Source organism: Cataglyphis hispanica, chromosome 2 (genome assembly GCF_021464435.1).
Source record: "Cataglyphis hispanica isolate Lineage 1 chromosome 2, ULB_Chis1_1.0, whole genome shotgun sequence".
NCBI classification, from domain to species: domain Eukaryota; kingdom Metazoa; phylum Arthropoda; class Insecta; order Hymenoptera; family Formicidae; genus Cataglyphis; species Cataglyphis hispanica.
Genome location: NC_065955.1, coordinates 5,195,338 through 5,218,895, shown reverse-complemented (window position 1 = coordinate 5,218,895; position 23,558 = coordinate 5,195,338). Strand labels below are relative to the sequence as shown.

The window sequence follows — 23,558 nt, the reverse complement described above, 5'->3', positions numbered from 1 at the left end:
GTTCTTACATTTTGTTTCTATGACACAAATCTGTTATCAAACGAAAATATCCACAATTCGCGCAAGAATTAACTTTGTACTAATATTGTACATCTTGCATTAAGCTTCCAGTTAATCAAGTTTTTATTTTCTCTTGTGCTGTTGAATGACAAATAAATTATTTTGAATTTTTAATTTTTTATGTACTTGACTATTTGAAATGTAATCACATAATAACGATTACAATACAAGATTAAAAAATTTAATTATATAATTTTTTTTGGTAAATTTTATCCATTTTTTATCCAAAAAAATATATTAAATATATTTCATACCATGTAAGTTTCAGTTTAATATGAAATCGAATATTAAATATCAATGAAAAGGATAAACTCAGGCCTTTTTATACTTTTTTTACCTAATAAATAAAAAAAAGTCTATATGATTATTAATTAATAATTTGATTTGATTAAGTAACATTTATTTAGGACGAAGATTGTTTGAATATTTTATGCATGACTTTAACGAAAAAGTGACAATCTGCTGCGAGAACCAGGTAACCGACCTTGCGAATCAAGCAAGCCGTTTTGAATATCCGCGATAGAAGGTACGGTTTTTATTTCGCCGCGTGCCGCTGCACAAGGTGGCGATTTCAATAAACGTCGTGCTACTCTATCAATATCGTCCTTGGATATTTTATCTGTAATCATCAAATTTTTTTAAGAACGTTATTGAAAAAATATATGATTAAATTAAAACTGCAAAGTTAACTCTTCAACTTACCGATGGCTTGCATGAAATATTCTGGCCTTTTTCTAGAACCAGTTGCTAGAACTTGTCTACCTATATCTTCAAATACAACGGGCCGTTGTTCCAAATTCATAAGTAGCATCGACTGCAATTGCTTTTTTGCTCTCTATATAAAAGAGAAAAGAATTTGCAAAATGTAATTATTGATTATAGGATGATTTAGTGAAAATCGAAGTGTGTGAGATAATTTGAAATTTGTGATTCTGAACATTCTCATTTTAATTTATGACAATAGATTCATATCAATAGTCATAAAAATGTGACATGTTTTTAATTGTTAATTTAATTGTTAATTTAAAGTTTAAACTAATTCAAAGATATATAAAGCAAAATCATACCGCTAATTCATTATCCGAGACTCCGCTTGTCATGGCGACCAGTTCGTGTACAATTACTTCTACCATATCCTTTACATAAGATGGTGTGCATGAAGCATGAATACAAAATAGTCCAGTATCTGCATAAGCATGATTGTACGCAGTTGCACTATATAACCAATGATACCTAAAATATTAATTGAAGTTAATACATAAATATTATGATGTCTGAGAAATTTGATGTAACTTGCATATAATATTCAAAATAAATAAATTGAACTTTATAAATTAAGAATTTATTCATTCACACTCTTTAATTATAATAAAAATGTATGTTGATGTACATACAAAAGATGTTAAAAAAAGACGTAAAAAATAATTTTATCTCTTCCTACATTTAAATAAAATATATAAAAAATTATCTTACCTATTCAATACATTGGTGTACAAACGCGTGTACATGCCTTTTCCAGGACCGCCAGCGCTAAAACTGCCGCCTCCTCCCATCATCATATTTAATACACACATAGCGACAAAATCTGGATCTTGATGGGAACAACCTTCCAAACCTATAACAACATGTGACAATTCAGGTAAGCCACTGGGTCCTGCGTAAATTGGCACATTGCACTCCTCCTGTTCAAGATATAAAAAGGCCTTTTATTTCTCTTAATTTCATAATAAAAAAAAAAAATATTTATAAGCGCATATAAGTAAGTTCAATATATGAATGAGCATACCATAACACATCCTGCACTATATTGTGCAATAGATCTATCAACAGTATTTGCATTATTTGGCAGAATAAGATCATTTTGTTCCTCCCAGATAGATTTCTGATCTACAAAGTATCTATATCAAAAATAATGTTATTAGCATACTTGAGCAAAGAAATATTTAAAAAATCTATATCATTAAAAAATATATATCATTATCAATGTCATACATTATAAAAATGATGAATTTAATTTATATTTTTAAAAATGTATCAAATTATTTATAAAATTATCATTATTTATTGAAAATTTGATTATTACTTGTTAACAGCATGGACTAAATCATCATGTTCAACACCAACTCCAGCAACTACCATTCTACTTGGTACATAATGATGCTTGAGATATGTGTGTAAAATTTTTCTATCAATCTTTTCAATGTTCTCTTGTGGGCAAATCTTGGGCAAACCTAATGTGTTGTTTCTATATGCAGCCTATTGATATAACATATCCATAATTATGTTTTCTTTTCTTACAAGAAAATATATTTGTAATTCTGGTAAAAAAAAAAAAATATGTTAAAACATCTATTATATTTTTTAAACTCACAGCATGAATCATGTCCATTAATATGGGTTCTTGTTCTGGCCTAGTATGCAAAGACTCCAATTCGAATTGTACAGTTTGTCTGGCAATTTGCACCTGCAGATGATTCAACTTTAATTTGTACAGACATATACATATATCTAGCAATGTTTGATGATGTTTATGAGAACTAGCTTTATGATGTAATAAGATAATATGATAAATACAGAGAAACATTTCTTTATATATTTGTATCTTATATATTGTTACATACTTCTTCCTCTGTAATTTGAGGTCTCAAGACAATATCTCCAAGAACTTGAGTTACTATATCCAGCCCTCGACGTTCTGCTGAGGCTGCATAGACAAATGTGTCGCGAGATGCCTGGCAGTCACATATACCACCATGTTTCTCTAATGCCAACATTATTTTATCTTTGCTATCGTATGTATTTGTAGTCTGTAACAAACAATATAATATAGATTTGTATGCATTTTCTTATAACATTTTAAATGTAAAATAACATTTTAAGTATAAAAGTTAATCCGTGAAACTTACACCAAATGCTAATTTTTCAAGAAAGTGTGAAATGCCACTTGGATAAGCTGCTTCATATCGTGGACCCGAATCGATAAGGACTAAAAATCAAAATGATAATGTAATTGCATATAAATTCAATATAAATTATTATTATATTTAAATTATATTCCTTAATTTTTAACTCACCACCTATGGTACAAAATTGTCCAAATCTATTTTCTGATGCAACTTTTAAACCATTTGTTAAAACTGTAATTTTTGTTACTTGATGTTCCTCTTTTGCAGTAGAATATATAGGTTTTGGTAGATTAGGGATGGGTTCTGTCAGTGGTGGAAATGATGTAACAGACTTCTTCTGATTTTTATTTATGTCAATAGGTATTCTCTGAGAGGAAAGATTACATCTCTGCCAGAAGTTAAAATATTTCGTGCAAGTAAAACTGAAAAATCAAAAACAACAAAAATTTTTGAAACTTTTCTACACAGCATTTTATAGATATATTCGATGTTATGTTATCGCAATTACCTTTTTTTAATCGCAACGAATGGTTTTTGTGGCATGTACATCTTGTCAAAAGAATCTTTAGCATACAATCACATGTAATTTTGCTCTGAAGAATAAAAGATACGTTTATAGACGAAATGAATCTGTCGAAAAAAGAGGATTTAGTAAACGACTAAAACGATTAAAGTTTCGCTATGTTTTCAACGCGAATAAATATAATAATACTCAAGAACATTCGGCAATAATACATCGTATTAATGTCTACAGATAAATGATAATAATTTGAACTTTATTAGATTAATTTTTTTTATTCATAGTTTGTGCCTGTGATAGTCTGTTTCGTCTGTTTCATGATCATTTCATTGACTAGATAATATTTTAAGATTGGCTCCGGCATAGAGGACTCGTCTACGTGTAGTATAAAAACACTAACCAATCAATCTTTTATTCTTACGGAAAACCTGTTAATTGATTGGTTACCGCTGCTTCTTGCTTATGTTGAAGCTTGTTCTATGGAATCCTGAATTCAAATTCGGGCCTAAATTTACACTTTCTATATACATCTGGTTTTTACCATGTCTATGGTTTTTTACCACTACCCGGTCTAATGCGAAATCTCCGGTGGATCGTTTGAAATGTCGACGTGTGACGTGTGTAGTTTATATTAACAGACGTTGAAAGTTTGACGAAGAAAAACAATGGAGTATTTTAAAAGCAGTCTGAAATCCGTTTTGGGAACCGTTCCCGCTGGCACGCAGCCGACAGGTGCCGATACAGTGAGTGAAAATACTAATATTCGATATGTTTTCCATACCTGAGAGGTTATTTCTCATAGATTGATATCAATTAACCGCTAAAGTTTGTTATCGTAGTATAACAAATTTATTTATAAACAGTTATTGCAATACGATTGCTCTTACGATATCCGCATATCTTAATACAGGTGGAAAGATTAGTAGACAGATTGCAGTCTTCCACATTACTCAATGACAGAAGAGATGCCTGTCGTGCGCTCAAAGCATTATCACGTACATATCGTGTGGAAGTTGGTGCTCAAGGAATGGATGCATTGAGACAAGTATTAGAAATGGACAGGACAGATTGCGAAATAATCGGTTTAGCCTTGGACACTCTGTGTAATATAACGAGTCCTGAAACATTTGACGAAGAAGGTAAGACTTAATCTTTGATGTTATTGATTTTTTATCTAATTGTTTTACATTATTTTCAGTGGATAAACACGGTCCTAAAAACAAAATAGGAGAACAATTTACAGAAATATTTATCAAACATCCAGATAATATTGGATTAATACTGACATTTCTCGAAGAATTTGATTTTCGTGTTAGATGGCCTGCATTGAAACTATTAACACATTTATTGGCAAATAAATCTAAAGATATTCAAGAAATAATTTTGGTCAGTCCTATGGGAGTTTCTAAATTGATGGATTTGCTAAGTGACAGCAGAGAAGTTATACGTAATGATGTATGTTAAATTAATACTTTTTAACTAAATGCTTTTGAAATATGAAAAGATATCACACTCTTGCTTTCAATATATATTATTTACATTTATTATTTAGGTTTTGTTGCTACTCATTCAACTAACAAAAGGCAATGCAAATATTCAGAAAATAGTAGCATTTGAAAATGCATTTGATCGTATATTTGATGTTATTGAGCAAGAGGGTAATGCAGATGGTGGTATTGTTGTTGAAGATTGCCTCTTACTGATGTTAAATCTTCTCAGGGGAAATGTCAGTAATCAAAACTTTTTTAAGGAAGGTAATATATATATTTTCAATAATTAAATTTCTCATAATTCTTATAGTTTTGCCCTTGTGTCTCTTATAATTTTTATATTGCAATACATAGGTAGCTATATTCAGAAATTGACGCCAATGTTTCAAATACCCAATGAAATAGAAGATAATAACTTTAGTGGTTGGAGTCCACAGAAAGTATCCAATGTTCATTGCATGGTACAAGTTGTACGAGCATTGGTAGCACCAAGTGCTCCTGCTCAGGTAAAGATATTACCTTATTAAATTTGTTTTATTACATTCTATTTTCTCATTAATAACTAAATAATGTTATATATGTGAAGGCAGTTGCAGCCTGTCAACGAACTATGAGAGCGTGTGGATTGTTGCAAGCATTATGCGATATACTAATGGCTAGTGGTGTGCCCGCGGATGTATTAACAGAGACCATTAACACTGTAGCAGAAGTCATAAGAGGAAATGCTAGTAATCAAGAATTTTTGGCGAGTGTCATGGCACCAAGTACTCCTCCAAGGTATGATTTAAATAAATCATTTAATATATTAATACCATTCAAGATTATGAGAATTGATTTACAAATAAATATATTATAGACCAGCCATTGTTGTGTTATTGATGTCTATGGTGAATGAGAAGCAACCTTTTGTTCTGCGATGTTCAGTATTATATTGCTTTCAATGCTTTTTGTACAAAAACGAGGTGGGACAGACACAGTTGATTCAAACTTTATTACCACAAGGCAACGAGGCGCCATCGCTTACTACAGGTTTATTAAGCTCTTTTTGAGATAAATATTAATTTAAATATATAATATATATATATAGAACATAATATATACATATAGATAAAATATCTTGTATAGACTAAATATATGTCTATATAAAAAGAAATTTTTTTAAAGCAAGAAAAACAGAAGTTTTGGCAATAGAATGATACCAACCCTGTATTTGCTGTTAGGACAATTGCTGTGCGGCGGATTATTCTCTACAGATTCACTATCGAATTGGTTCTCTGCTGTGGCTTTATCTCACGCTTTGATCGAGAATATAAGCCAGAAGGAACAACTTTTAAGAGTACTCCTTGCAACCAATATTGGGAACCCACCAGTAACACTTATGCAGCAATGCGTTATGTTGTTGCAACAGGGTAATAAGACACAGTGTAAATTGGGCTTATTGATATTGCTCTGTCGATGGACTTCGTATTGCCCGCTCGCAGTAAAATCATTCCTAGCTATTGACTCCTCTGTAGCATACCTAATAGCTCTTCTTTCATCGCAAGAGAATAATGATGATTTACAAGAAACCTTACTACAGAGTATGTGCGCCTTACTTATTGGTATTTGTGTACACTTCAATGATGATAGTGTACCTACTTATACGAAGGTATGCAGCTAATAATACACGAAAAGTTACACTTGAACCTTAAGTATGAAACATATATAATGTAATGCGATTATTTTTATATGTTATATCTTGTAGGAAAAAGTGTGCAATTTAATTGAGAATAGGATAGGTGTGGAAAAATTTCAAGATGCGATTGGTGGTATTGGCAGACACGAGATATATTCTCGAACACTAAAACATCCGCAGCCTTCCGCGAAAAACCCGTCGGAACTTTTACTGGATCACGAATTTTGCAGGTTGCTAAAAAGTTTGGAAGGTATATTTTTATATTTTTTTACATAATATTTTATAATTGTATGCCGAGTACATTAATATCTAAATCTTTTATAATGATATTTATAAAGAAAATTTAACATTCTCAGTTTCTTTTAGAAATGCAAATAAGATTTTTTTTCCTCAGGTGTTATAATAAAATCAGTGATAGATGCCAATAATGAACATCAGAATAAAAATCAGTTATCTATGAGTGTATCTGACAATACATTGGTTTTGCAATATAAAGATCTTATAAGAGAGCAAGATGTACAAATTCAAAAGCTAAATCAAGCTAATGATACTTTATTGAAAGAGAAACACGAACTTGAGGTATCAAACCAGTATCTTTTTTCTTTTATATAAATATATTATATAAATATATTATATAAAAAATTAATATATTTTTTAATATTATTACAGGTACAACTACAAGAACTTCGATCGACTATTAGTCATTTACGAGATCAAAATTTGGTTCTTCGAGCTGCACAAACAAATATAGGAGATGGAAAGGAAACAGTTGCTTCTAGTAATAATATAGATCTGGAAAAAGAATTGCAAACATACAAAACAATGGTTGCAGATTTAGAAAATCGTTTAGCTGAATATATGCACATGACACAAGAGCACAAAGAGAAAACTAATGAAAAGAAGGAATCAGAATTAGAGTATCAATTAAAATTGAAGGCAGATGAGCTTGAAAAATTGAAAAAAGACCAAGAAGATCTTTTAGAACTTTTGACTGATCAAGATAGTAAAATTATGCTATATAAAGAAAGATTAATTGAATTAGGCGATAAGGTACAAATTTACGAAACCGTTTACGCAATACATTACAAATAAAATATAATTGTTCTCCTTTCCAGGTCGAGTCTGATGAAAGTTCAGGTGAACTTGATACAGATGACCAACCGGAATCAAGTAACTAAGACATTCTCAATGTTTCAGATAAATAACAGAATTTTTCTTTTATATAGTAAAAACATTTTTTTTCTATAAAATTTTATTTTGTTATAAATATTGTAAAAATAGGAAATGTATTTTCAAATGTATATATAAGTATAACAGTTGCTAAATGCAACAGATATTAGTATTTCTCAGAAATTAAAATATATAAACTAGATATTTAATGAAAAAATGTTTTACATGAAGTAATTATATTATTATACTTCTGCACAATTATGTTCTAATGTTTTTTGTTCAAGTATTTAATAAGTTTGCAGAAAATTATCTAATTCTTGTAAAAGTAAATTGCATTATAGAAGACATCATTCCAAACATTCCTGTAATATATTCAATATAATTTAATATTTAAGCATATTCTACTAACGATATATGTATATATAAAATTACCCAAAACAGAAATAAATTTATTATATTTATTTTAAATAAGTTATATTATCTTATTAACAACGAATATACAATTAATGGGACCAATAGAATCAACATTTATAGATTCCCATTTTCAAAGTTATTTAATATACAGAGTTTTATAAATACATTTTAATGCTTTGTTTCTTTAATTACTTTATTATTGGCTACAAGATGTCATAATATCTAGCCAGTATTACCAAATAACTATTAGATGAGAATTTTATTCAATATAATATTGAATTATGCTGCACTTTGTCGTTGTTTCATGACTGCTTGAACACACTTTGCCATAGTTAGAGATGCTCGTGATATTACGTTAGTCATGAAAAACTGATCCAACGTCTTTTGTTTGATATCAACAGGGTCTGGTAAAAATGATCCTCCGGACTGTTGCTATATGATATAAATGGTGTATATAGATAATATTGTTCTTAAGAAACTTGTTGCACATTTAATTAAGATACAAACCTTGGCTATTTCTAAAGCTTGTGTAAAGAAATTAGCTGGTTCAACATTACCATATCGTACCAAATGTGGCGCGACTTCTTCAAGCCTGAATCTTATTTCATTTAAATTATCATACGGTAAAGTATTACCAGCCATCTATAATATCACAAAGTATATAATTACCACATGTATCTTGATCACTTATTTATTTTACTACGGGCATTTATTTATTATACCTCGGAAAGGGCACGAATAATTTTCCAATCTGGACGTGCTAAACCAGGCGGTGTAAGTGCTGCGCACGTTTGTTGGGAGCGTCCTTCTGTATTAACATAACTTGCGACTTTTTCAGTGTATGCTGCTCCAGCTAGTATTACATCTGCAATGGCCGCTCCTGTGTCACCATGACTCCCTAAATAACATTTAGTAATCATATAGTTAGTTTAAAATAAATTGTTATATACAGTATTAAATAAAATATAAAGTTGTAAATAAAGTTATAAAAATAATGTATATAAAAAATATAAATTTTATGAAATTGATATAGTTATATAATAAAAATAATTTAAAATATTTTTTTAGCAATTACACAAATATGTATACATACCTATATAAATGATAAATGTATTTGGAAAATCTTCTTTCTTAATATTTGTATCATCAGCACCTAAAAGGAACAAAACTTTCGGTTGTTGCGCTTTGATTTCTTCTATAGTCGAACCATAACCGATATCTAAAGCGGCGACTTGAGAAGCATTTGTATGCAGTATATTTAAGATCTTCCAATCTTGGGGAGCCTAAAACCCCCAAAAATAGTTATTATAATATAATTTCTCTAAAATTATATAAAAAAAAAATTAAATGAAAATTTACTTTCGAGTTATCTCCTAAAGCCTTCGTCAATGCTTGCGTTTCATAAAGAATCTTAGCTCCATCTTTTCGAGCTAGCTGATCAGCACCTAAGATAACAAGTGGTTTTTTAGCCTCTTTCAGAGTTGCCGAGAATGGATGTGAACCGTCACGTAACTTTGTTATTATGTCAAAGGATTCTCCCAAATGCTATATAAAAAGAAAAATGTTATATTTTATAAGAATACACTATTACAGAAGAAATATAATGTAAAATAGATAAAAATTGATACCTCATGTTCGTATGTTAAATCTACGTCCGAACCGATAAGGGCAATTGTTTGTTCGCCATGTAAATAGCCTTTCCTGAGACGCGTATTTACTAATGGTGCTTCGTATCTTGGGTTTGTACCAATCAATATTACGACATCTGCATCTTCAATCGCAGCAATAGTGTTGTTTAATAGGTAACTACTTCTGAGATCGATGCCCGATCCATCCTTTGGGAAACATTGTTCCGTCGCTAAACTTTCACTACCTAATTTATTCACTAAATCTTTCATGGCGATAAGAGCTTCCGCGTCTGCCAATTTCCCAGCAATCGCAGCACATTTATCCGCCGGCACATTCGCTATGGATCTAGCGGCTAATCAAAATGTTAGACATATTCAGTTCAAATTAATAAAACAAATCTAGTGGATATAAATGTATAATAAATCCAATTTTACCAGCAACAAGCGCATCTTCCCAATCTACAGCTTGTAATTTTCCGTTAATCTTTATCATTGGCGTAATGAGTCTTTGTCTTTTGAGTCCATCATATGAAAAACGTGCTTTGTCCGAAAGCCATTCTTCATTCACTTCCTATCAATTGTAGTGTAATTATTATTAATAGCATATCAAAAAATTATATACTTTTTTATATTTGCTGCAAGCATGATAAATATATTTACCTCATTTACTCTTGGTAATATTCTCAAAACTTCACCGGTTCTGTGAGAGATAACTATATTGCTACCAACAGCATCGTGAACGTCAATACTATCCGTGCGACGTGTTTCCCATGGACGAGCAACAAATGCATATGGTTTACTAGTTAATGCACCCACAGGACAAAGATCAATGATATTGCCAGATAACTCTGACAAAAACATCTTTTCAATATATGTTCCAACCTTTAAAATGTATGTGATTATATAATTGTTATACAAATATATCTCTTGGAATAATTACCATAATATTAACAAATATTATCATGATAAAACAATTATTCATTTATATATAAAGTATATTTTTTAATTTCTCAAAACATTAAAAAAATTAAAAAGTTTGATACAATCTTATAATATGATAAAAATAAATGCAGATAATTTATTTCTTATTTCTTATTTTAAGATATATAGTTTGCAATATAAGCTGATGTATTTCTATATTATAATTATGTAAATATGTGAATTAAATCTTAAACATACCTGCATATCATTACCACGACCAGTAGTTCCCAAATCATCAATCCCAGCTACTTCTGAAGCAAATCGAATGCATCTTGTGCAATGTATGCAACGTGTCATAACTGTTTTGATTAAGGGTCCAAGGTCCTTGTCTTCCACTGCTCTTTTTCCAGAGTAATTAATATCGACAAATCTACTCCTATCAGATCCAAAAGCCATGCTTTGATCTTGTAAATCACATTCACCACCCTGGTCACAGATTGGACAATCCAATGGATGATTAACCAATAAAAACTCCATAACACCCTCGCGAGCTTTTCGTGTCTTTTCAGAGTCAGTTTTCACTTTCCAACCTTTCATCACTGGCATAGCACATGCAGCAACTGGCTGTAAAATAAAAATAAGATAACCATAATCAATTAATTGTGACACATCTTATTCTTTTATCTATTATGCTATGTTATGTACCTTAACTTGCTTCTCTATTTCAACAAGACACATTCTGCAATTACCAGCTACAGCAAGGCGTTCATGATAACAAAATCTTGGTATTTCAACTCCTACTTTGGCAGCAGCCTAGAAGACAAAAAAAATACATAAATTTTAGTTTGTTTTATTATCCATTAATTTTAAATTATTACAAATACAAAATGTATTTTGTAATATTTGTAATAAAAATCTTTTCTTATTATATGTAATCTCGAAAGTTATAATTTATATAAAATTAATAAAAAGAAATTTTGATATAATTTTCTCATGAAAAAACAAGAATACTTTTTTATGTAAGGAATGAAATATTTTTATGTATATTAATATATTAAATAAAAAATCAAAAGTGTATATAAAGCAAAAATTAAATTAAATTAAGATCTTTTATCTCACTCTGAAGTCAGAAATAATATACACACACACACACACATACACATATATACATATATGCAAGATTCAGACATCATACATGTTCCTCACAGCAAGATAAATAAAGACAGTTAAAAATATATAAAAAGAAACGTGTATCAACATAAACCTTCAAGACTGTTGTTCCCGGAGGTACTTGTACAGGCTTGTCATCAATGAAGAGTTCAATCAATTCTTGCTGCGACTTGTTGGATGTTGTATGAAGATTGACAGCGCAAAACCTTCCATTTGTCAGGCCTGTGGCCCGCACAATCGGTAGCCTCAACATCTCGCCAAACTATCAACACCACAGTTGCAATGACACTTTATTATGTAATAACAAACTACTGTACTTCGTACAAATCAATGGCGAATTAACCTAACTGAAAAACTATAAATAAGCAATAAGAGCATATGTTTCGAGAAATAAAACGTTATCATGAAGCAATACCGAACGTTTTTACGATATTCTGATAATTGAGAGTATTCTTTCACCGAGAGATTACATGAGTTACACCTCTCAATCGAATAAAATGTCAACCATTTTTTAAATACCTTCTCTACACGTCAGAAACACCTAACAATCCGCGCTGAGCTCATGATGAGCAATGAGCAATGGCGAATTCGATGGAAGAATGCAATTGCATTGTTACTTTTGCGTCACTGTGTATAGCATCTCGTCGATCAATGAATTTACCTCTGAAATAATGTGATATTATATTAATTACAATTGCAGAATTGCAGATAGAGGCAAAAATTTCAATCTGCGATTTCTTATCTTTATAAATTTCTCTCTTACTTCTGTAAATATTAATTTAATTTCTTTGTCAATTATATACGCGGACGAAAAAAAATCGACCTAATGGCGTTTTCGAATGTAGCAGATTTAAATCGTTCTGAGAGTGACTAATGACGTCATTGCATAGCCGCTACCAATAAAATACTTGAATCCATAGTAAAATATAGTGATTAATTCGAGTTAGATTAACCCTTCCATTGGTCATAAATTTTATTAACACTAGTTATTTTTCTGTGGATGCATCCATGTCGCCTGCCCTGCACAAGCGCACCGGAACGAACGTCACGTCGCTCACGTCGAGTAGAATCGCCGCGCTCCCGACGCATGCAGCTCTCTCTTCCGGCGACCAGACGAAAGGGTCCCCGCTGACTTGTCGTACTCTCGGTACAACTATTTACTCGTCCAGAATACGCTCTCGCCATGGCTGTCGGTGACCTGAAAACCGATAAGGGCGTCGAGGACCTCAATACCTATCTCGCCGATCGCAGTTATATCGACGGGTGAGCCTACTTCTAGCGTATTTCATGCGTGACATCGATATGTCTCCGGTACACGTGCTTCGCTTATCGCGGCACATTGGCGGATTCTCTCTTCTCGCCCGGTGTGACATGGTATTTCCTCGTAATGTCCCGGTAAAGGGAACTTATTCCGATCGCGAGTATCAGTCGCACTCTTCTTATTTACAGCCGCTGATCTCGCCGATCTCGCGAGACGAATCGCGGCATTTCCAATATCACGTATGGATATGTGTCACACAGGCGCGTACGCACACATACGTAGATACCGCATGCATCGCAATCACGCACCTTCTTATTTTTACATCTCTTTGATCTTTTATCTTTTTTAAAGTAGATACAGCTTTGTGTCTTTTCTTTAAATGAACCTATTGTACTCACTATTACACTCTTGTGTATATAATAATCATATCCATTTCCATATGCATATGGGAGAGAAAGAGATTTTTGATGATTTTTCTCACAGATATAAGTTCAAGCTATATTTTATATTTGTTACTCGGTTATATATCATATGTATATCATTTTTTTTATATATTATATAAATAATATATATTGCAAGATAAAAAATATTTTATTCATGTTATATGCAAATGATATTTTCTAGTTTGAATATTAATGAAGATCTTACGTAAAAGAGTCTTTGTAAGTATATTTTGCTTATTCTTTTGTCTTTTTAAATTTTATATATTTTTTTTTATATATTTGTCTTTTATATCTATATTTCATTTATCTTATAATTTGTAGAAAGAAAGATAATAAAGTTAAAAAATTTGTCAAGCATATTTAATATAATTTAATTGATATGTTATAACAATATATATGAACAATATATATTAGTCCTTATTTTTTTTATAAATACGAGGATGATTATATTATATGTAAGTTTTGACAATGATACTCGAGTTGGTAACATGGATGAATTTTAAAGTATAAAATGTTTTGTATAAAAAAAATTTACACCCAATAGGTGGCAACCAACTCAAGCCGATGTTGCAGTACTCGAAGCACTGGGAAAAGTACCAACATCTTCGAATCCTCATGTACTTCGTTGGTACAATCATATAAAATCCTATGATCTTAAGTCGCTTCCTGGGGAAAAGAAAACTCCTTCCATCTTTAGTATCGCTAGTGCGTCCACAGCAAAGGCAAGCGAAGATGATGATGACCTAGATTTATTCGGTTCGGATGAGGAAGAAGATGCGGAAGCCGCAAAAATCAGAGAGGAAAGGTTAAAGGCATATGCAGAGAAAAAATCAAAAAAGCCCGCAGTTATCGCCAAATCGAGTATCGTGCTAGACGTGAAGAGCTGGGGAGATGAAACAGATATGAAAGAAATGGAAAATGCGGTAAGATCGATCGAGATGGACGGCCTCATTTGGGGTGCATGTAAGTTATATTTATTTTATTGCTCTGTTAACGTACAGATTTATTATATGAATAAATTATTAAATAAATTTTATATTTTTACAGCAAAACTTGTCCCAGTGGGCTATGGCATAAACAAGTTACAAATAATGTGCGTGATAGAGGACGAAAAAGTTTCGGTGGACTTGTTGATCGAACAGATTCAAGAATTCGAGAATCTAGTTCAATCTGTAGACATTGCTTCGTTCAACAAGATCTAAGAAACGAAAACAGCTCATTACTTTTAATATTGGAATAATAAATATTAATTGTTTGTATATATACATATAATTTGTTACTCTCTTAACATACCCGAAGAATATTCCTAGTATTGTCTTCAGAAATGATGATAATGTTTATTGCAAATATTCACATTAATATTTTATGTATATTATTAGGCAGAGACTTAACTAATGTACATACGCAGCACACAGGAAAATTATTTTTCTTTAATATATTTTCATGCACATTCTATCTGGACTCACTAGGACTCAAACTTTATGGGACTCCATTTATAAATATGTCATTTGTGTGCCAAAGTAAATAGAATACAATATATAACTTTAAAAAAGCTTACATTATTGATACTAATGTAAAATTTAATTGCAATTATTAATAAAGCAAGATATTACGATTTTATATACACAAAGATATTTTTTGTATGGAAGATACATCGGAACTATTGCACAATAGTTATCGACTTTAATTTTAGCATACTGAATTCTAAATATATATCTCACAATTGTATATTTTCGTACTTAATTTTTTTTAAACTCATCGAAATTATCGCCTCTATTAAGATATCAATCAAATGAGAGTCTATTTTTGACCAAGATTTCTGATGGTGCATTATATTTCATTCATTTATGTTCGATATATTATAATGACAAAAATATACAATATATTTCTTCATATTCTTAGCACATCAAATTCGTCGATATTAAAAAAATTAGTGCAGAAAAATCTATCTGTGTGCGCATATATATATGCGCATACAGACATACACATACATAATATTCAATTGCTATAAAAATATGCATTATAATTTCGGCGAAATATAAATTGAATGATTCAACAGGAATGAGATACAATTGTGTGGATTTACACACACACACATACAACACATTAAGTGAAGTTTTTATCTCACGTAATATAATACTTCCAATTAATTCTCTCAAAATTTATTTGTGTTGAAATTTTTTTAATTTTGCAGCAACTTTTTAATATGCTTTAAAAATTTTGAAAGGTTTACGAAGTCATTTCGATACGATGTTTGTTATCAGCTTCGTACAACAGAAAGACGATAAGTAGCAAGAAAACAATTTGGAGACATTATAATGTAGAGCGAGGATTTTTTATGATATACATGTCGACAATATATATATCGCTTGCGCGATATGATGATGTAATGGGGGAAATTCAGAGATTTTATCTGCATCAAGCTAATACACCAATTAATTAGTCATACTTCGTATGTATATAATATATATATTTGTTTATATATATTTAACAGGGAGAGTGGAGTTTCCATGCTCATTGATCTCGTAACGTGTGTCACTGCGGGAATTTCAACGAATGATTTCAGCTGATATAGTATAATATGCTGAGGGCACAGAACATCTCTAAACTTGTTTCCAAGAAAAAATTCATCAATTGTATAAGTCCGTAGACGAGGGCAAACGTGGCGCGCGTTTAGGGCATTGACATTGAACCTGGAGATCCGGTTATCGCGGTTCTCGCGTTTCTGTTGCAAGTTTTAAAGCAGCGAGAAACGTGCTTCGATACGTTTATGTTTAGAAGGGACATTAGGGATCACAAGAATGCAGGATTATCCAGAACGTTTCAAGGTCTGTCTCTTTCTCATCACGAAATGCGAGATTAAGTCTCGGTATTTTATTTTTTATCTTTCAGTTTTCTTTTTTCTGTTGCAGATTTCTCTCATATGTATCGACAAGCGCACTGGCGCTGACATTTATGCTGCTAGACGTTGAGGATCGCGAAAAATTGCAGGGAACTTGGGTTTTTAATATTCCGAGCTTTGCAAATTTTGAATAGAAGACAGCATGTGCGAAAAAAGAAATAACGTGAAATTTAAAAGGTATAATGTAAAATTTATTCAAAAATATAGTTATGTTTTTTACTGGCTTCTTTTCGAATATAAATAATTTATAGAATGACTATATACATAAAAAACAATTGGAGAGAGAGAGAGAGAGAGGGGAGGGAAGAGAGAGAGAGATGTGTAATATATACACAACTAATAAATATTAAAATAATGTGTTGCACCTCTCAGAAATTTCAATTAAAATATTGTGAACTAATTAATATCTTTAATTATGATTTTTTTACGATTTATGCAAATATGTAAATGCATATTGATTATTTTTCTCATTTTTATTTAAATAATGATAAAGAAAATGAAAAATGATGATAAAAGATGATGAAAAATGATAAAGAAGATGAAAATGATGAAAAAAGAAGAAAAAAAGTCTATATAAATTTATATAAAAAGTTATTGTTACAATTAGTTATTTTATATAAAGATTATATGTACTTATAAAAACGTCTAAAATTTAATTTTTAAAGTTAGGTAATAATTAATTAAACAGTTAAAAGTTAAGTTAAAAAGTTGAAAAGTTAATAACTTAATTTAATTAATTTTTTAAACATGTAATTTTTAACTTAAACTAGTTATTTTTAAATGCATTAACTTATTAACTTTTTTTATACAAATTACAATAATTCATCAATATTAAAGTCGTGTGAAAATAGTTTATCGTAATGCGAATATTTTCTTTGTCGTACAATAAGTTAGCCGGATGTATCGATTCGCTGTTGGATAGAGAATTAATTTTTAATTTTAATAAATTAATAATTTTTTAACTTAACTTCAACTGAGTTAATTTTTGTTTAAGTAACTTTTAACGTAAATTTAGTTAATTTTTGGGCTATTAATTTTAAACTTAATCTTAGTTAAAAAAAAAAATTTATTTTACTCAACCATACTAAATCTTTTGACTTGCCATTCTTGAAGAATATTCTTCGTGGAATACATTTGCTGCTAATAAAAAATCTTATTTAATGAATCGATGTGATAATGCTCGGCCGTTTACCGAAGGACAGGACATTGTTTAATGTCCTCTTCTTTTTGGCCACTTTCAAGTTTTGTTTTTGTATTGTTGTTTTTTTTTTCTCTCTCGATACGATGGTGACGACGAAATTCTCGTCCTTCGACAACAAACCTTCTTCCTTTCTCCGCTCTTTCTGCGCCTCCACCTCCACCTCCATCCTCCATCCTTGTCTCCATCATACGACTGCTATCACCGTATATAAGAAAGCGATCGTCGAGGCCGGCTCCGAAAGCGTGCATCATCTCGCGACGAGCATAGTTCGCTAATATAGTTGTTTCTTGCGGATCGGCAGCAAAATATTTTCGAGATGACATCTTTCGCGGGACTTTCGTGGATCATTGCAACAATAATCGCACTTTTTAGCATTTGTATCTACGGTGAGCTATTGATATTTTTTTATTTTCTGTTTAGTAGGAGAACCATTCATATGTAAATTTTCTTTAAATTTGTAGAAATTATATATAATTTAATTATTGTTAATGCAAACAAGTAAAGAATAGCAGTGTTGCTATTAATATTATTAATAGTGATCAAATTGTCATAACTTTGTAGAAAATACTAGTTAAAATAATGTTTAACTGAGGTTTAAAAGAATAATTTAAAACGGAACAAAGTCGTTGATATAAATCGAGATACAAATGATATTTTTTTTAAATCTTCAAATAATAGAGCAAAAATATAATATGATATATCGGATATTCAAATTGTTTGATCAGAACTCGAGTCGAATTTGAATCTGATTCGAAAATAATAATTCAATAATTTGGTTAAGAGATTTTTGATTATAAATAAAATTGTACAGTGCAAAATAAGTAAATATTTTCACGTATAATTATAGTAGTGTATATAAGTTAATCTTTTATTGATTAAATGTGCGATTATATATATATAATTTCTTCGAGCATTCGATAGAACTCTTTTACAGTTATTTAAATTTATCGAATAAATAAAATTAAAGAATTGAAAAAAATTTGCAAAATAGATTTCTATCATTTCGAAATTTGCATATACCATCTACAGATTTTTTTTATAATAATTGCGGTTGTCCATTTTTATAATTTATATAAATGATTTTTTTTGTTCTACAATAAATTTCCTTTTATTTTGCATATTACGCTTATAGCGATGTTTTATTATGTTATGTTTAACTAATACTTTTCATTAGAATTATATAAGTTTTAGTGCGAAGCAATGTTCCCCATGGAGTTAAATTGGTTTGAAAAATAGAGGTCTGATTGCAAATTTGTAGGCTGTTACCGTTAATTCCAGGAATTTTTAATATCTGCGTACCGTTAATAATAGTCTGCGTGTATATCGGAGTTGTTTAAAAATATTTTTATGATCGCGTCCTTGACCATCAGCCTTTCTCGGGAGAGCTTTTTTATAATGTTTTCGAATGAAGCAGATTTGATCGCTCTAATATGAGAGCGATTGAACCCAATTTTCTATGAATAACATATATATGTAACTGAAAAGAATTTTGAATTTAATTAATATAAATAAGTGTATTCCCTTAATCACTTAAGATGGTGTTTATGACGTCAATAATTACTCAGAGCAATCAAACTTGCTTTATTTGAAAACGCTATTATATTCCATCTCTCCAAGGTCGAGCTTTTCCTTCCCATGTACTTGTGCTAATTCTGATATCTATAATTTATAAGGAGTATTATGATTCATTTTCTCCATTCCTAGAGAATATCTTAGTAAATAATATATGCGAGAAATTTTTTTTTAATACATGCTCTTGTGTTAAAAATGAGAAATTTCTCGACTAATCTTTGCTTCTTTCTTTCTGAATGTGTGTATTGTACATTTTCTATAATATTTATTACTAATTTATTATTATATTATTAATACTACAAGTTATGAATATATATGATCACATGATACTATTACAAATCCGATTCTTTTTAGTGATTATATTTGTCACCAAAATTAAATGACTAACATGATTGATAACATGATGATTAAGATGATTATTGTTTGAACTCCTCATTATGTTTATACGTTTTATGGATGTGTGAATTGCGTTCGAATTGTAATGAATGTTATGATTATTGTTTTAACAATGTTTTAATGATGCATTCTTTTGATGATGAATGTAAAATTGACAGTTAGATGCGGCCTATTTGTGATGAAATTATAATTAAGATAATGATGAACCATATTTGTCTTTATCTTAATGAGATAATTGTTTTTTTAGGTCTGTTGTATTTTTTTATAAATCGCTTTTGATAACCTCATTAAATGCAATTGTGATATGCATGGTGATGTTGTGATTGTATATCTACTATCATTGTGATGATGAATATTTCGATTAAAAATGAAAAATAATAATAATATTAGCCATAAAATGAAAGTAATATTCTTAAATCACGCATTAATCTCAGAGAGAGTGCATATACTTTAAAAATGTTTAATGCTAACGTGTATATTTTTTAAGTAATCTAGACGTACCAAGACAATTATGAAGACGAAAAAGTTAGCATAACAGTATTGATGACAGAATTTGTGATTGCGAATTCAAAATCAAGATTACTTAAAATGAATTAATTGAATCAAATTCTGCATTAGCTTATTGTATTTATTAAATTAAAGAATTGAAATAGGACAATTTTTGCTCGCATGTTTTGTTAATTTGATAAAATTTATTAAAAATATGAGAATTGCATTATATAGATTCTAGAACGTGCAAAATTTTTAAATATTTGGCGATATGGGTGTAGAATGTAACTTTATTATTAAAATGCGAAATTGGCAGAGCAATATTATCGCACATATTATAATACATTTTTCAATAATTTTGAAGAGATTCTTTTGAACAATCCACTCTCCCCGCTTGACTTAATCATAAAAATTCAAAAGTGAGATACGATCTGAATATAAGATTGAATCGAGGAGATTTCCATTGTAGCTTGCCGTGGCGCGCGAGTGAACGAGTTGCAATTTAAATTCATAGACTGTTTTAAGTTATATTTTTAACCGTGACACTGCAAAATCACCACGCCCATATACAAATACAGGTACAATACAAGACGCAAAAATGTATGTACTGCGAGATGTCGCAATCTTGAAAATGTTAAAATTTTCCCCATGTCATGGAAATGTAACAAATGATTTTTTGTGTTTTTTGTTATTATTATTACTTCCAAGTTGTGCTATCTTATAAAAATGATTTAGACGATTAAATCTTGGTCATATAAAATTCTAACAAAGAAATAGTCCATTCTATAATAATTATTTTATATAATAAGTTTTTACAGAATAGAGAAATTTAACGGATTTTTAATTACTTATTATAAAATTCTATCATTATTATGTTATTGTTATTTTAATTATGGATTCGACAATCTTCTCACTAAACTTTTTTCATTGATTAAACTTTTACGTACATTATTTTTTACATATTGTGATAAGGCTAGGATATTACATTCATGTTTTTTTTATTTATTTATTTTTTTTTATTCCAGCTCAAGGGCCAGCTTCGTCCAGTCAACAACTCGTATCACAAGTCTGCTTAGGCTGTATATGCGAAGTGACTTCGGGATGTAACACCACTATCGGTTGCCATGATTCGGTTTGCGGACCATTCGCTATAACATGGGGCTATTGGTCTGATGCTGGCAAACCAACACTAAACAATGAGCCGAGCAATACCGATGGTGGTGAGTTAAATTTTTTTCTCATAAAAAAACTGCTTTTGAATATCTATTTGAATGCCATAACTTTCTAATACTTTAGCTGCATTTTCTTTTTTATTTTCTTTCTTATTTATTTCTATCTCTCTTTTTTATCGAAATAGAAAACAAATTTATTATTGTATTTTGAAAAGGAAAATGACTTTAAAAAATGCGTAGATGAATGATAGAAAGCATAGTTAAAAAAAGGATTTAAAATAAAAATTATACGCATTATTTCAAGATATTGCTGTCAATAAATAATTCAAAAATGCACCATAATGCTGTATTAAATGCAGATTTCTCAGAATTCATATAACATCAGCTAAATAAATGTAAGAACGAACAAATATGCGATATTCCTTTGTAAAAATATTTTTCTAGTTAAATAATTTTCCTTATCAAACATATACATTTAATTTGCTTAGAACCTGAAAAAAAACGAAATATATTGTTTTTCTCTCAAAGTTACATAATTCAGACATCAATTAAATGACTATGTATTTCATCTCTTTTTTAGTTTCTTGATTTTTAAAAAAAAAGAAAAAAAGAAGGAAAAGCAACATAGAATTTAAATACTTCTACTTAAATAAAAGCACAAATAGAAATTTTAATAATAATATGTAATAATTATTTCTTGTTTTCATCTCTAGCTTATCCCCGATGTGTCAACGATCCTTATTGTGCTGCTCGTACGATACAAGGCTACATGGCCAAATTCGGTCAGGTAAAATCACATTTATTATATCGAGATTTTGAATACAAATAATACTCAATATTATCTGATGTATAACATTGATATAACATCTTACGCATTTATTAATTAGGACTGCACTGGAAACGGAATGATCGATTGCGATGATTATCTACGTATTCATCGATTGGGCGGATACGGCTGTACCGGTTCATTAGACAGTAAATATGAAAATAAATACAAATTATGTATACAAACTTACGGGCGCTAATAATATATGCATATCGTATTGGAACTTCACAACAATCCATTAATTATCATTATATTTATATATGTTTATATAAATATTATTACATATATATATAATATATATATCTATGTAATATATGTATATATAATATATATAATATATGTAAAATATACATGAATATATTCAATAACAGATGTATTTTTATCTCAACTTTTTGGAATCGTTAATTTTTATCACAATACAAGAATGTCCGACACATAATTAAAATCTATTAAGATTTGATGTATAATGACAGAAATGTATAATTCTACATAAAACTATAAAACATATATAAAACGCAAATACATTTATATAAAATTATGACATGTATTATCATTTGACATGTATGTTTATTTGTATAAACAGATATGCTAATAATTCTGTTTTTTGTAAATATATGTATTTTACATAGAGGATATCTCTAATTTATTATTGGTTGAATGTGTTTGCTTGTTGCAAAGATTGATAGTTTAATATTTTCAATTGTCTTAGAATAATGCCATAATTTTTTTTTGGTTTTGTCACTTAAATTTAAATTTCTTTTTATATATTAGTGTTATTCTATATTTGCATTGAGTTTTTTCTCTCTAGTCTTTTTTTTAATTTTAATCGTTTTTTTATCTTTGTGTGCGTAATTTTTTTATAATAAATAATTAAAATAAATTAGAATTATATTATATTATATATAAAATAATATACTTCAATAATAATATTAAAATATATGAAACATTGACGTATATTATACAATAAATATAATGCAACCATAAACATGTATAAAACATTTATCTTATCATTACGTAAATAGTTTTAAATCGAAATTAAATCGAATTGTTATTTTTATCTCTTTGTATATTACATATACATTTTTTTTTGTAACTGTAAAATACCTTTCTTAAGCTTTGTGTCTACGATGCTAGAACTCGATCTGAAAAACATGTAGCCAATAAAATTGCCGCTTTTCTCTAAAAATTGCAAATTGATTAGCTACATATTTTTCGGTCCGAGAACTCGGACTGAGTTCTAGCCTCGTGGACACAAGGCTTAAGAAAGGTATGCGAGCTATGTATGTATAAAGTATATAACTATATAATATATTTTACATATATATGTATTATAAAATCTTTA

General features: G+C 29.7%; 5 protein-coding genes across 6 annotated transcripts; 3 read left to right on the top strand and 2 right to left on the bottom strand.

Annotated features, from left to right (window-relative positions):
* Window positions 1-105: 105 nt before the first annotated feature.
* Window positions 106-3,816, bottom strand: LOC126858854 (mitochondrial-processing peptidase subunit alpha). Of its 2 annotated transcripts, XM_050609480.1 has the most exons (12): window positions 3,679-3,816; window positions 3,475-3,596; window positions 3,135-3,388; window positions 2,967-3,046; window positions 2,682-2,867; window positions 2,432-2,524; window positions 2,144-2,316; window positions 1,847-1,958; window positions 1,534-1,742; window positions 1,128-1,293; window positions 763-895; window positions 106-679 (listed from the first exon to the last, which is right to left on the bottom strand). In XM_050609480.1, exons 2-12 carry the CDS (start codon window positions 3,513-3,515, stop codon window positions 501-503), a joined length of 1,626 nt encoding a protein of 541 aa, XP_050465437.1. In that variant the 5' UTR covers window positions 3,516-3,596; window positions 3,679-3,816; the 3' UTR covers window positions 106-500. The 2 variants fall into 2 exon arrangements, with proteins under 2 accessions (XP_050465437.1, XP_050465436.1); XM_050609479.1 differs by having other exon boundaries at window positions 3,475-3,808.
* Window positions 3,817-4,042: 226 nt separating this feature from the next.
* Window positions 4,043-8,292, top strand: LOC126858852 (general vesicular transport factor p115). The gene is made up of 12 exons (XM_050609476.1): window positions 4,043-4,229; window positions 4,397-4,625; window positions 4,685-4,941; window positions 5,039-5,240; window positions 5,331-5,482; window positions 5,563-5,753; window positions 5,833-6,005; window positions 6,197-6,624; window positions 6,721-6,901; window positions 7,046-7,230; window positions 7,321-7,701; window positions 7,767-8,292. The coding sequence occupies exons 1-12, from the start codon at window positions 4,152-4,154 to the stop codon at window positions 7,827-7,829; spliced, it is 2,520 nt and encodes an 839-aa protein (XP_050465433.1). The 5' UTR covers window positions 4,043-4,151; the 3' UTR covers window positions 7,830-8,292.
* A 118-nt stretch (window positions 8,293-8,410) lies between these two features.
* LOC126858853 (NADH-ubiquinone oxidoreductase 75 kDa subunit, mitochondrial) lies at window positions 8,411-12,635 on the bottom strand. Its single transcript, XM_050609477.1, has 12 exons — window positions 12,474-12,635; window positions 12,049-12,216; window positions 11,490-11,597; window positions 11,043-11,408; window positions 10,524-10,745; window positions 10,299-10,434; window positions 9,864-10,216; window positions 9,595-9,780; window positions 9,329-9,518; window positions 8,958-9,133; window positions 8,743-8,877; window positions 8,411-8,667 (listed from the first exon to the last, which is right to left on the bottom strand). The coding sequence occupies exons 2-12, from the start codon at window positions 12,205-12,207 to the stop codon at window positions 8,515-8,517; spliced, it is 2,184 nt and encodes a 727-aa protein (XP_050465434.1). The 5' UTR covers window positions 12,208-12,216; window positions 12,474-12,635; the 3' UTR covers window positions 8,411-8,514.
* A 400-nt stretch (window positions 12,636-13,035) lies between these two features.
* On the top strand, window positions 13,036-14,921 carry LOC126858856 (elongation factor 1-beta'). Its single transcript, XM_050609482.1, has 3 exons — window positions 13,036-13,217; window positions 14,203-14,621; window positions 14,706-14,921. Exons 1-3 carry the CDS (start codon window positions 13,138-13,140, stop codon window positions 14,858-14,860), a joined length of 654 nt encoding a protein of 217 aa, XP_050465439.1. The 5' UTR covers window positions 13,036-13,137; the 3' UTR covers window positions 14,861-14,921.
* A 2,973-nt stretch (window positions 14,922-17,894) lies between these two features.
* LOC126858857 (lysozyme-like) lies at window positions 17,895-22,754 on the top strand. The gene is made up of 4 exons (XM_050609483.1): window positions 17,895-18,147; window positions 21,244-21,438; window positions 22,104-22,177; window positions 22,278-22,754. The coding sequence occupies exons 1-4, from the start codon at window positions 18,078-18,080 to the stop codon at window positions 22,413-22,415; spliced, it is 477 nt and encodes a 158-aa protein (XP_050465440.1). The 5' UTR covers window positions 17,895-18,077; the 3' UTR covers window positions 22,416-22,754.
* Window positions 22,755-23,558: the final 804 nt, after the last annotated feature.

Excerpts from the sequence above, each read along its gene's own strand:
- LOC126858854 (XM_050609480.1), bottom strand. The coding sequence starts at position 3,515 with ATGTACATGCCACAAAAACCATTCGTTGCGATTAAAAAAAG. Across the intron at positions 2,868-2,966 it reads TTGAAAAATTAGCATTTGGT|ACTACAAATACATACGATAG; the intron begins GTAAGTTTCACG and ends TGTTTGTTACAG. Across the intron at positions 680-762 it reads ATATTTCATGCAAGCCATCG|ATAAAATATCCAAGGACGAT; the intron begins GTAAGTTGAAGA and ends TGATGATTACAG.
- LOC126858852 (XM_050609476.1), top strand. The coding sequence starts at position 4,152 with ATGGAGTATTTTAAAAGCAGTCTGAAATCCGTTTTGGGAACCGTTCCC. Across the intron at positions 5,241-5,330 it reads TCAAAACTTTTTTAAGGAAG|GTAGCTATATTCAGAAATTG; the intron begins GTAATATATATA and ends TGCAATACATAG. Across the intron at positions 5,483-5,562 it reads CACCAAGTGCTCCTGCTCAG|GCAGTTGCAGCCTGTCAACG; the intron begins GTAAAGATATTA and ends ATATATGTGAAG.
- LOC126858853 (XM_050609477.1), bottom strand. The coding sequence starts at position 12,207 with ATGTTGAGGCTACCGATTGTGCGGGCCACAGGCCTGACAAATGGAAGG. Across the intron at positions 11,409-11,489 it reads AAATAGAGAAGCAAGTTAAG|CCAGTTGCTGCATGTGCTAT; the intron begins GTACATAACATA and ends TTTATTTTACAG. Across the intron at positions 9,781-9,863 it reads ATTTAACATACGAACATGAG|CATTTGGGAGAATCCTTTGA; the intron begins GTATCAATTTTT and ends CTTTTTATATAG.
- LOC126858856 (XM_050609482.1), top strand. The coding sequence starts at position 13,138 with ATGGCTGTCGGTGACCTGAAAACCGATAAGGGCGTCGAGGACCTCAAT. Across the intron at positions 13,218-14,202 it reads GATCGCAGTTATATCGACGG|GTGGCAACCAACTCAAGCCG; the intron begins GTGAGCCTACTT and ends TACACCCAATAG. Across the intron at positions 14,622-14,705 it reads CGGCCTCATTTGGGGTGCAT|CAAAACTTGTCCCAGTGGGC; the intron begins GTAAGTTATATT and ends ATATTTTTACAG.
- LOC126858857 (XM_050609483.1), top strand. The coding sequence starts at position 18,078 with ATGACATCTTTCGCGGGACTTTCGTGGATCATTGCAACAATAATCGCA. Across the intron at positions 21,439-22,103 it reads GCCGAGCAATACCGATGGTG|CTTATCCCCGATGTGTCAAC; the intron begins GTGAGTTAAATT and ends TTTCATCTCTAG. Across the intron at positions 22,178-22,277 it reads ACATGGCCAAATTCGGTCAG|GACTGCACTGGAAACGGAAT; the intron begins GTAAAATCACAT and ends TTTATTAATTAG.